Genomic DNA, 13,006 nt, shown 5'->3' on the forward strand with positions numbered 1-13,006 from the left:
GCGGCACAAATGTCTAAAACTTATGTGTAGTCCAAATAGTTCCATATAAATTGGAACGGAGAGATTAATAGTTATTAAAGAAATAATTCCTATAATGTGGAAATAAAAGAGAAGTTCACGCTCTATAACATTGAGAATGTGAGAAATGTTGGCCATAGTTGAAGAATAGTCTCCAAGTTTAACAGCAAAAACAATTTTTTTCTGGTTTTTGAGTAGAGCATAATCAATTTATAAATGATTCGGATAAAGTAATTACTATATATATAAACTTACATCAATAGCTTCTTGCATATCAGGTATGCCTTTAGTTATAGGCAATTAGTATTACTGTAGTTATAGGCATATCAGGTGTTTGTGTACCATTTTCAATAGTTGAAGGGTATATTAGACCCTTTTTTGATTTATAAATGATTAGAATAAAGTAATTACTATATATATAACGGAAAAGGGTCTAATATACCCTTCAACTATTGAAAATAGTACACAAATGCCTTCCTTCCACTTTTAGGCTCAAAAATACCCTTCCATCCATCTATTTGGCTCAAAAATATCCTTAATGTATTAGCAATGGCTCAAAAATGCCCTTCTTCATCTATTGGTTCAAAAATGCCCCTCCATCCACCTATTTGAATAAAAAATACCCTTAACATTAAATTTAAATCCACAAATGTCTCCTCCTTTCAACAAATTTTGATGTGGAATATAATTTTTTTAAAATTAAATACATGACATTATTTTTATTGGTCCACATCTAATTAGACTCAAATTCACTCACAATTTAACCCATTAATCAAATCAATTTTAAAAGATCTGATTGAATAATGATCATAACTCGCACCTAATCCTAAAGGAATGCATTTGGACATACTTTGGTAAGCATGATTGTGGACATACCAATACCTTACCTCTGCGGAAGTGGTGTGGACTCAGTCCCAGTGGCAGAGTCAGAATTTTTATTGAGGGGGTTCAGAAGTATATAATACGAACTAGTCGAATGGGGTTCAATATCTACTATATATGCATAAAAAATATTTTTAACCATGTAAAAATAAATATAAAAATAGTATAATTTTTCGTAGAAGGGGGTTTGGGTGAACCCCTGGAGCAAAGGTGGCTCTGCCACCATATGAACTGCGTATATTTTATACTCTTTTCAGACTCTATTGCATGAGAATACACTGGGTGTGTTATTATTATTGTGTAAATTTACTCTATTTTATTATTTATTTTATAATTCTATATCGAGGGACTCTTCCTTTTAAGATAATGTATCTTTTATTTTCCTAATATATTTATTTGCCTTCAATTATTAATCAAGTAAATATTTTTTTATGTCATCGTTGTGCATGCGTGCTAAAAAATACAGCTCAGACTTAGAGAAAGCCTGCAGAAAAAAATACAGCAAATTGATGGAAATTAAATATTTTACAAAGATTTTTGATAGAAAAATAGTAGAATATAACCCTATGAAAAATAATTATTTTGGTTCTCCCTTTTAATATTATGTAATTAATTATTAGTTAATTACTTTGGCTTTATATCTTTATAATCACGCTTTATTTTGTATTAAGATTTTATTAGATAATGCAATTCCTTAGTTTTTGTTATTTATATTACGGACGTACACTTACTTTTTTCAGACGTGTTTTGTGGGTGTATACTGAATATGTTGTTGTTTGTTGTTATATAATCAATCTAATTTCCCATAGTGGCAATTCAAGCGATTCCTTAATTTTTGTTATTTATATTATAGACGTACACTTACCTTTTGTGGGAGTATATTGAATGGGTTAAATTGTGAATGAATTTGAGTCTAATTACATGTGAACCAACAAAAATAATGTCATGTATTTAATTTTAAAAAAATTATATTCCACATCCGAATTTGTTAAAAAGAGGAGACATTTTTGGACTTAAATTTAATGTTAAGGGCATTTTTAACCCAAATAGGTGGATGGAGGGGCATTTTTGAACCAATAGACATTTTTGAGCCATTTCTAATATATTAAGGATATTTTTGAGCCAAATAGATGGACGGAAGAGTATTTTTGAGACTAAAGGTGGAAGGAGGATATTTATGTACCATTTTCAATAGTTGAAGGGTATATTAGACCCTTTTCCGAATATATAAACTTACATCAATAGCTTCTTGTATATCAGTTCCTGCAAAATATTCACGTGTAACGCTTTTGATCTCTTCCCTAAGGGAAACAGGGATGCCATGCCCCTTCTGCAACATTGCCAAACAGAGAACATACTAGTTTCATATGTAAATCGAAAATACTGAGTTCAGATGAATCTGCATTCCAATATATTCGTCGTCCCTTGTCTATTTGACCAACTATACTATGTTAAATAATGTAAGAAAGAAAAATTAGCTGGAGAAGAATAATTTCTCAGCTTCTCCAAAAGTGGACTTATATCTGTCTCATATGAAATACTACTAAAATTAATCGAAATATTTTAAGGCAAAGTTTCAATACCATGTCCAAGAAGAGAACATAAATTAATACTAGTATGCAATGAAAAATAGACCATAATACTAACAGGCCAAGACAGTGGAGGAATGTTCAAACCTATTATGGGGATAGACTTGAAATCCATTGCCTTGGTGCTTCGAGTAGTACTGTATTTCATTCAACAAAAGTACATAGTGCAGCATATATAGAAAAAAGAATATCCCATTGTGGATGACTTTTAAAAGAGTTTAAGTTAAGTTATACACGCCCGTCAGTATTTTACGCTATTAGAACCCAAAGAATATTTGATCTATACATAGGTCTCCATAAAATGTGAAATTTGAAAACATCAATAAATGTGACATAATGGTGTAAATCTATATAGGAGTTGCCCTAAAAACCCCGGACATGCAATTAAAGAAGAAAGGGACAAATCCTAGCTTTTGAACATAAAGGAATAAATTTTGTGCCATAATGAATTAAGTTGGTTAAATTGTATTTTAATTGTTAAAGTTATCTATGATGTCTCTCATGTTTTTTAATTGCTGATTTTTGGCTTATCATATGACATTTGTTGAGCGTAGTACAAAGGATTCAAAGTCTAATCGCATCAAAAAAAATAAAACATCGAATTTGAGTCTTGGTGCACGGTAATGATGTTGGATTATAGTCTCATTATATTATAACCTTAACACACCTTTATATGGGTAATACGTTGGGTTTGAGCCCCAATACATCAAACTAATGATCAATGATTATTAAGGCAAGACAATGTTCTTTTTTGATGACTAATCATACCTTGAGGGGAATATGGTAACAAACTAACAATACATAACAAGTCTGAATGAAAACTTGCAGCAAAACAAATGTGAACGTGCCAAAAGACAAAATAATATTGTGGTAATATAAAAGGAAGAACATTATGGATTCCTAAAATGCTCCTTCAAACATGAAGGTAACTATTGGTGGCAAAACAAGAGTGAAGTTCAAATGTTCCATATATCATTTTTGCCCAAAATATCTTAGTTAAATTCTGGACCGGTCAAATTGATACTCTCTTTGAGGAATGGAACCTTCCTTTTTTTCCATTTACTTTTCTGAGGGTAGGGAAAAGGGGGGGGGGGGGGGGTAGGGAAGCTGAGGCCTATACTTTTTTTTTGGTTGGGGGGGGAACAGATGAAAAGCTATACTATTAATTAAGCATGAGTTACATTGTCCATCCAGTACTGAATTGTTTACTAAAACCAGTTGAACTAACCAACCAAAGGAGGAGGGGTAAAGTCGGTCTTGGCCTACAGAATAAAATTGGTGGTGACTTTGCTGACCAAATGCTTCCCATAAACAGCTCCTTCAAAATTCTTGGTGCCACCAGTCTTCTTTAAACACACATCCAGTGGCTCTATTGCAGCATCGAAGTTAGGCTACACGAGAAATAAAATACGAATCATCAGAAACTAACATTAAAACATACCATCATTCTTTTACTTGAGTTATCACAAAAGAAAAAAGAAAGTCTTTAACCTCATAAAAGTAGGCCACGCAAACACGATAGTTGGGAGAGTTATTGATGACCCGGTGCAACGTTGATTCATAAATTCCATTTGATAAGATCTACCAATAGCAAGAATACAAGAACGACTTAAGAAATATTAAAATGATGAAAAGAGTTGCAAAGAAAATTAAGTACCTTCAGCATATCTCCTATATTGCACACAAATGTGCCAGGGATAGGTGGTGCTGATATCCACTCGCCCGATTTGTTTCTCACCTTAAAAATATTCGAAATGATTAGTAGTGAAACAAAATGAGTATATATATTTCATCAGCAATTCAGCCCTGTAAATCAAGATGAAGTACAAATTATAAAACAATGATGTAAGACGAGGTTTTACAAGGTAAATCTAGGGAGTAAGCATGCTTTAAGGACTCGAAAGCCAATCTTCCTCAGTAGCTCTGACAGAAGGAAACAAATTGGACAAGGGACACAATAATACCTGAAGCGCAACGATATCGTCATCCTGGTTCACTAATGTCAATAGCCCTGTAAGCCAAGAAAACAAACATGATTGGTGATCAGTGGGGATAGGGTACTATCCTTGTATAGATCAGAAGCTTTACCATAGTCTGTATGGGCGCCACTGAGATTTATTTGATTCCAAGCAAAGAGATGTACAACACAGGAAGCAAGAACATCACTAATTGGAAAAGACATGCACCAATAACAGAAAAAAAAAATCTGAAAAAAGAGAGAAAAGTGACAACCAACATCACGACTTACCATCCAACATCATTCTCAGGCTTATCATGTCCATTTGAAATGGACGCAGCAGGGTAGCCAATTACTCGCAAGACCCAAAATGGATCACCACCTATTTCACCCTCCATTTCATCCGCTGATCCACCCAATGCCAGAGCAATTCCTCTCATTATCTTTCGTGATAGGTCTGTCAGCAATATAATAAAAAAGTTCAAGGATTTTTTTCAGCTCCAGTGTAGAAATTTCTTTTCAGTCACTGCAAAGATGCAAAGGAGTAGGTAATCTACAGAGTAAGGCACCTGTGCAGCGGTCAATATACTCCTCCATTGCCTGCTTGAAACTTGGAGGATAACTTGGCCTGCATGTGAAAACAATGTACTTAGGCTAAACAAAATCCAAAGTAGTCATTTAGCAGTCGGTAGAATAAACCAATGGGATTTAATAACAAGGTTTTAAATGTACAAAGGGAAACAAAGGAGGGTAATTGCAAAGGCCGTGCATTATAAGTAACTTGTTAACCTACCATTTGTTGGATCCTTGCATAACAGCTCCAAGATCTCCATACATCCCATGTTTCACTTCTCTATAGCACTGGAACCAATAAATGATATTCAGATGAAAACGCATCAAAAATGATTAACAGTAATAGCACAATTACTAATAATTGTTTGTTAAAGTACTCCTACAAAACTGTGTCAGGACACATGTGCTACAGGAAGTGACTCCAAGAGAGTTCACATCTATAGCATTGCAAACTGCAGAAATGATGTCCATATTTGAAGAATGGCCTTTTAACAGCAAAAACAAAGTCTTCTCATTTTCTAGAATGGCCCTTTAAGCAATTTGTTAATTACTTTGTTATGAAGTTCACAGCTGAGCCAGAAACCGGATTACTTGAAACCCGACCTCACCTAAAAGAGAATGAGCCCCAATACCCCGAGATAGAGGGTAAATAGGAATAGCACTATAATGTGTACATTGTTTAAAAGCTCACTTTTTTAAGGTACACACATACTCGTATAGTTAGACATTTAAATGATCTGCATGTAGAAGATATGACCAAGATGAGGCGAACAGCAGCAAATAAGTCTGCTCTTTTTGTCTTCACCACAAGCTACTTTGATGAGACAAATACCACGGGCATAGTATTTCTTGCATTAACAGTTTGCCTTTGCAACTCATTTTATCCATACAAGTTTGATGTTCCCATTTTAGTCCACCCCTCGAATCCAAAGATTACATATTTACATGTCTAGAATATCTTATAGCCACAGTAATTCAAAACGTTCCAGTTTTGCAGAAAAACATAAACTGGAGGACACACTCCCAAACCTCCAAACTGTTCGCCAATAATAACGAAAAACTATATACTGCATAATGTGTGCAAATCAAAATCTAACTCAGAAACTTTAGGCATGGGACAGTTACTTTCTCTACTATATGGGGCATAAGTAATTATTATAACACACATCAATAGCTTCTTGTATATCAGGTTTCCCTTTGGTTATATTCTCTCCAATTTTTTGATATCCCCTGCATTCAAGATATGTAAGCAATCATTAGTTAAGATAATGTATTGAAACAGTCACAGTTTAAGATAACATAAGGAATAAACCTATATCCAGTTTCTGCAGAAAGTTTGATCTTGTTTTTCTCCGCAATAGGCTGACGAAAAAATTCGCGCGTAATGTTTTTAATCTCGTTCATAAGGTAAACATTGATGCCATGGCCCTTCTGCAAGATTGCGAAACAGATACCAGTAGAGATCAGATGGACATTGATCCCACAACAATCAAAATATTTATACGGAAAAATCCAAACATAACTTAAAACTCAGTAAAAGCTTAGCTTCTTTCACAGAGACAGCACACTAATTCCCAAAATTTGTAAATTGGATAGATACAAAAATTAGGCTGCAATCAAGACCACCAATTTTATTTTTTTTTAAAAAGGCCGTCCAGTGCACTAAACTTCCGCTATGCACGGGTCCCAGAAAGGGCGAGACCACAAAGGTCTATTGTACGCAGTCTTAGACTTGCATTTCTGGGAAAGGCTATTTCTAAGACCACAAATAACATCCATAAATTCAATTATTAGAAGGATAAAAGAACAGTTACCACATAAAAGAATCCAGCTTCTCTACAAGCCTGATCCAATTGTCTAACAACTTGAGCTACACCTTCATCTTGAGCAATATTTGGATGATCCCATTTCTCCAAAAGAGGACTTACATCTGTCTCACATGAAAAAACAAAAAAAACTTTCATTTCCACAGAACAGTGGCGGAGCTAGACTATTGGTTAAGAGTGTTCATATTTTCCCTGGGACAAAGAACTGTTTAAAAAAAAAAAGAAAATAAAGCACTGGTGCACCTGCATCTATATACTCAAAAAAAAATTCCGACAAAGGGTGGTCATCTGACCACCCTTCGTCGGCTGTGGCTCCGCCACTGCACAGAACCAATGTCCAAAACCATGGGCAGAGCTAGAGTTTCGACTACAAATTCTGCAGAAGTCAGTAACTTTGACTTAAATCCTATATTTGTTTATATAAATAATTTATCAAGAATCCAATAAACAGCATTTTGTAGAATAAAACAAGTCATACATTTAAAATTCTAACTCCACCTCAACCAAACATAGAAGTAAATAATGAAACTGAAAATGAATTCAGACCGATTATAGGGATGGACTTGAAATCCGTGGCCATGGTGATTCGGAATTTTCTATGTACTTGTGCTTAGCTTTGCTAGAACTGATGCAGCTGGAATCTATCAGCTGTCACGTCACTAGAGTTACCTTTTTGATAAGATTCCTGGTGTCCCAAAACAATTATTTGCAAATGATGATAAAAATGGTCCTTTATGTTTCGGGTAAGGTTCACACTAGTGTTTTATATATACTCTTTGATTAGTTTTCGTCCTTTAAGTTGTAAATTACTTCCTCCGTTCTAAATTACTCCTTCCAATTTTTCTAATTTAATTTTCCTTTTTACTTTTTTTTTTCTCATTAATCAAGAAGAGATAAAAAAAAATAAAAAATTCTCATATTTTACCTTTTGTATTAATTATTTTTTCTTCAAATTAAAATGTAAACATTATATGATAGGGGCACTATGGTAAACTAGCCATGTTATTAATTATTTTTTAATCAATGTGTCATCTCAATTTGGGACGGAGGGAGTAACTTTTTTGATCTCCGTTAATATTTAAAAAAAAATGGTTATTTGATGAAAAATAAACAAATTATTTGATAGGAAGTAGGAACTCACATTTGGAAGTATGGTTTTACAATTTTTGCTATTTTTTATTTATTTAGTGTTTCTAATTAACTACTTTTCTTACTTATTTCTTTTTAAAATTCGTAATCAGAGTCCTAACATTTTTTATGAAAATTAAAATTGCTCACTTTTAATAAATCTAAAGGGCCAAAACTACTTAAGAGTGTACGTAAGAAGTTCTTTTGAAAATATCCTCAAATATAAAAGAACCATTTCTCTTATTTTGTGTGAAATTATTGATCTTATAAAAAAGAAAGAAAGAAAAGCGAACCAACAAAAAAAAAAACACAAAATTCTAGAAGTTTATAAATTATATGTATGAGGGGACTAGTTGTCTCGTATGTTCTTATTGTTAATGACTTAACGGCAAGAATCTTTTCCTTACATTGACAAATGTTAATATGCCTTAAGATCAAAGAGTGAAACTAACTCTGAAACTTCCAATCTTGTTCTTATGATTGAAGTCATTCTGGAATTTATGATTCCTCTACAAACTAGATATCGAAGGCCCGTGTTATATATATGTTATTTTTTAGTATTAATTTATGTGACACAAATAAAATTTAGATAATTATTGTGATTTGCAAGAATTTTTTCATATTTTTTTGAAATATATAACAAATTTTAAAAATAAGACAAACAAACTAAAATGGATGAAAAAGATAAGGCAAGGGAAAGGACCAATGAAGTTGTGCGAAAACAAATAAATTGATCTTTAAATTTTTAAAGTTGTTAATTATTGTAATATATAGTATTTGTTTACGTATTTCTTTTGAAATATGTAACATATTAATTTTTATTTTTTATAGATATTTTCAGTTGTTAACTATTGTAATTTATAATACCTTGTATGTAATTTTTAAATAATATATATTATTATCCTTGTCCAAAATTTCTTGGCATTGATAGTCAATTATACTGTTTAAATAATTTAATTTTTTAATTATTATGATTTATAATACTTTTTCTTCTACTCCAATTTAAGTGGCACAACACCTAGATAGTCATAATAATTAATTAGGGTGATATAGTAAAATGACGATTGAAGCAACAAAGCAGAGATGTTTTAAATGTCTTATAATAACTAATTAGAAGTAATATGGCAAAATTACTATACAAAAATACTTTCGGAAAAAAATTAAGTTCACCTCATATAAGACGTCAAGTTAATTTAGGATTAAATATTATTAATTTTTTAATACTTAGATGACTTTATAATAATTAATTAGCGGCGATACAGTAGAATTACGGTTGAGACAACTGAAGGAGACATGTCATAAATGTCTATTTTTTTATTAAATATTTTTAATATTAATTTTTTTAATACTTAGATGACTTATAATGATTAATTAGGGATGATACAGTAAAATTACGGTTGAAGTAGCTGAATAAGACATGTCATAAATCTCTATTTTAATTTTTTTATTAAATATTATTAACTTTTTAATACATAAATGACATATAATAAAATTAATTAGGAAGATACAGTAAAATTACGGTTGAGGTAGTTGAAGAAGACATGTCATATTTTATTAAATATTATTAATTTTTTAATACATAAATGACATATAATAAAATTAATTAGGGTTAGATACAGTAAAATTACGTTTGAAGCAACCGAAGCGAACATGATATATATGTCTATTTTATTTTGTTATTAAATAGTATTAGTTTTTTAATATATAAATAATATATAATAATTAATTAATGGTGATAGAGTAAAATCACGAAGCAAACAGCTGAATGTCGGCAAGCAGAACGACGGGAAGCTGTCTCTTATATTATAAGAGAATACTTTAAGAGTGGCACTTCCCGTTCAATCTTTTAGACACATTTGAAATTTAAGGACAGTGAATGCATATTCGTATAAAAATGTATTATAAATTTTGTATAATATGTTTATAGTTGGCACTTTTGTTTCATCAGCACGAGCTAAAAGATTTTGGCAAATTGCACTAGTAAAAGTACCCAAAGTTTTGACAAAACAGTTGGCTTTTTTTTTCATTCAAGGAAGAATACATTTGACAGAAATTATTTTTTTAGAGTGTCCCCTCCTTCCCCTAGCATAACAAATCCAAAAATTTGCGACATGTTTAAATACAGGAAACAGAAAATAAAGCCGATAGGCGATAGATGATTACAGCGTAAACATCTAAGAAGACGAACTTGCTGTTGTTGAGTTATGGTTGCGACAGAATTGAAAGCTGTTAGCATCCATTCTCTCCAACACAAAATGCCCCAATGTGTCCATTGATTTCACCAAATTCTCTTTGCACAAGAACTCATCACTTGTAGTTCTATCCACTTGTTGGTTAAAATCATGCACAAGTACATGCGTCTTTGGATTTCCCCCTTTCTTGCTCCGCGCCAATACACTAGCCGTAAAAATAGCTGACATTCGCCCTGGTGCCTCAGGCCAATACCCTCTTGGACCATCAACCAAAATAACATCCCAATCCACTTCATAGAATTGATTTGGCAAGTCATTAAGCCCGAGCTTGCACTCCGAAAACAACAGATTCTGCACTGGCTTGCATTCATTCCGCACCTGTTCCTTAACTCCTGCAATCAATTCCTTCATTTCACTCAGTTTAGTCGTGTACTGCACGTCATATGCTTCAACTTCCGGGTATTTTTCCTCGATGTAAGCAGCATAATATCGATTCTCATCGATGAAAACCGTCCTGCCATTGTGATTCAGGGCTTTCCAGAGAAGGGTCTCGTGAGTAAGTCCAAAAACAAGTAAATTACAAGGCTGAGAGCACTTTTGAAGAACATCAGCAATATGTTTCATATCGGTGTAAGACATATGTTCTGTATTATTCGAATTTGATGCATAGTGGACAAGGGCCCTAGCCACAGCCTTAGACAATGGTGGGGTACTTGTACTAGTAATTGTAGACGCAACAGCTATAGAGGTCGTGATTTTTGACTCCCTCGTATAAATCAAGGTAAGAAGAAAAGCTAGCGTCAAGAATGACACAAAAGCCAAAGCCCAAAAACGATTCGAACTCCCTTGTTTTTGGATATAAGGGTGGAGTAGTATAAGCTTTGTGCTACTTCCAAGAGTATTCTTCATCTTTATTTTTTCGTAAAACTTGGATTGGAAATTCTTGGAAGTTGGGATGAGTTTCTTGAGAGAAAAATGAGCTGTGTTTTTAAAGTATAGGATAGATATGAATTGGCAGATGGTGGAGATTAATACTATTAATCGTGACATTAAAATCCCACCAATATTTGATTAAGTAAAGCAAACTAGCAAAGCGTCGTTGGCAATAAGAAGTTGACTTGTTGACCATCTGGCAGTGTGATTGGCTAACTCAAGTTTTGTTCCAACCACCTTGTTTATTGTTAGTATTTTTTTTACTTTTTTTTTTCAGCTAAAAAATGTGTTAATATTGAAAATGGAGTAGTTGAAGGGAAGGTATTTGGTAGTGACTGAGTAACTAATTTACAAGCAGGAAGTCGCTTTTCCTTGCTCATTCCATCTTTATTTCTCACGTAACCTCTACAAATATTAAACTGGCATTTTACTCTTGGAGCAGGCGAATCATATTCCATTAAATACATTAAAATACCTTCACATGTATCTTACAAAATTGTACTAAGAAAACATGTATCTTATAAAATTTAGAGTTACTTGATGACATATACTTCTAACTTCTCAAGTGTATCTAATTTGTTGCAACTTCCGTTGTTTAATTATTGACCACATGTTTATTTATGTTGGAGTGAGTTAGAGTCCACGTTGGTTGGTATCAATGTTAAAGTAAGTTGCAAGTCCACATTGGTTGGGGAACGGAATGGTGGTCTACTTATATATATTTAGGCAATCATCATCTTTGAGCTAGTTTTTGATTGAGTTAGGCTCAAATGTCATATCCTTCCGTTGAGCTGGATTTCAGCTTAGGTCTAAATGTCATATCTTTACAACTTATATAGGACGTTCCATGCAATCAATTGTTTTCACCGGGCCTTGATGCATACTCTAGACACAAGAAAAACAAGTATTCATATATTTTACTAGGTTTATACATACATAGTCATAGACGTTCGTCTTTAGTTAATTAAGCCGATCATACTTCCCAAATGTACTCGAAGTTATCCAAAAACTTGTGGTGAAGCTGAAAATAAAAAGGAGTAAGTATAGATTATGGTTGGTTGACTAAATTCTTGTATTTTCCTTCTTATTAATTCTTTAGTTTAGAAGCGAGATGACACTTGTTTTCAGATGAGTGAAACTTTCTCAGTTGGTGAACCTTCTTTACCTTTAATCTTTTTTTCATCTCTTACACTTTTATACATTTAATCAGTCAGTCGAAAGTTCAAATCTTCAAACTCCTATTAGAAAACGAATAAGATAAGATAAAAGAGGGATCGGACGTCAGCTGGGTGATAAATTCTAGATGCAAGGTGCCAACTATCATGTTAGGTCAGCTAGAACAATCAACTAAAATAGAAAACTCTCTAAATCTATACATGCCTTTGCTACGGACTCACGTTTACTATTGAAATTTTGTTGTCAGAGTCCTAAGCTTCAATATAAAATTCAATAAAGTCTACATCTTCACCAATCCTTATTTTGTCCCACTACGACACAGTGCAAAAGGGTTCAATTTCCATACAATGCAACCTATATAGAATCTCCTCAATTGAATTTGGTCAGTTTAAGAAAGAATTCAAAAAAATAGTTGAAGTGACGTCATGATTAATGAAGCCCACGTTTGCTAGTTTTTCCTGTTGGTGCACATTAATTTTCTGAAATTGTCTGTGTCATCTATGAATTTCGAACGTTAGTAATAACTTCCATATAGCAAGAAACAAAGAGCCAGTTTCAAGAAAGAAATGTTGGGGCCTTGTTCAAAAACAATTATTATTGTGGGCCTTGTGATGTCATTAATATGAAATCTTAGCACTGATGAGGACATAGTTTCAAATAGAACTATAGACTTGGGCCAGCCAGCATTATGGAAATTCAGCCTCAGACATTGTCATGTATCTCAACATTGCA

At 32.9% G+C, this 13,006-nt stretch overlaps 2 protein-coding genes across 3 annotated transcripts; both read right to left on the reverse strand.

The window, feature by feature from the left end:
• Positions 1 to 3,328: 3,328 nt before the first annotated feature.
• LOC107860261 (probable 2-oxoglutarate-dependent dioxygenase At3g50210) lies at positions 3,329 to 7,613 on the reverse strand. 2 transcript variants are annotated; one of them, XM_016705542.2, is made up of 12 exons: positions 7,392 to 7,613; positions 6,834 to 6,949; positions 6,332 to 6,450; positions 6,186 to 6,249; positions 5,240 to 5,307; positions 5,016 to 5,074; positions 4,738 to 4,903; positions 4,578 to 4,597; positions 4,454 to 4,500; positions 4,147 to 4,227; positions 3,981 to 4,070; positions 3,329 to 3,880 (listed from the first exon to the last, which is right to left on the reverse strand). In XM_016705542.2, the coding sequence occupies exons 1-12, from the start codon at positions 7,423 to 7,425 to the stop codon at positions 3,752 to 3,754; spliced, it is 993 nt and encodes a 330-aa protein (XP_016561028.1). In that variant the 5' UTR covers positions 7,426 to 7,613; the 3' UTR covers positions 3,329 to 3,751. The 2 variants fall into 2 exon arrangements, with proteins under 2 accessions (XP_016561028.1, XP_047263324.1); XM_047407368.1 differs by lacking the exon at positions 7,392 to 7,613 and adding an exon at positions 7,089 to 7,326.
• Positions 7,614 to 9,969: 2,356 nt separating this feature from the next.
• Positions 9,970 to 11,307, reverse strand: LOC107860262 (protein IRX15-LIKE). The gene has a single exon (XM_016705543.2). The coding sequence runs from the start codon at positions 11,213 to 11,215 to the stop codon at positions 10,148 to 10,150; it is 1,068 nt and encodes a 355-aa protein (XP_016561029.2). The 5' UTR covers positions 11,216 to 11,307; the 3' UTR covers positions 9,970 to 10,147.
• Between the last annotated feature and the right edge of the window lie 1,699 nt (positions 11,308 to 13,006).

This window comes from Capsicum annuum, chromosome 2 (genome assembly GCF_002878395.1).
Source record: "Capsicum annuum cultivar UCD-10X-F1 chromosome 2, UCD10Xv1.1, whole genome shotgun sequence".
In the NCBI taxonomy this organism is placed as follows: domain Eukaryota; kingdom Viridiplantae; phylum Streptophyta; class Magnoliopsida; order Solanales; family Solanaceae; genus Capsicum; species Capsicum annuum.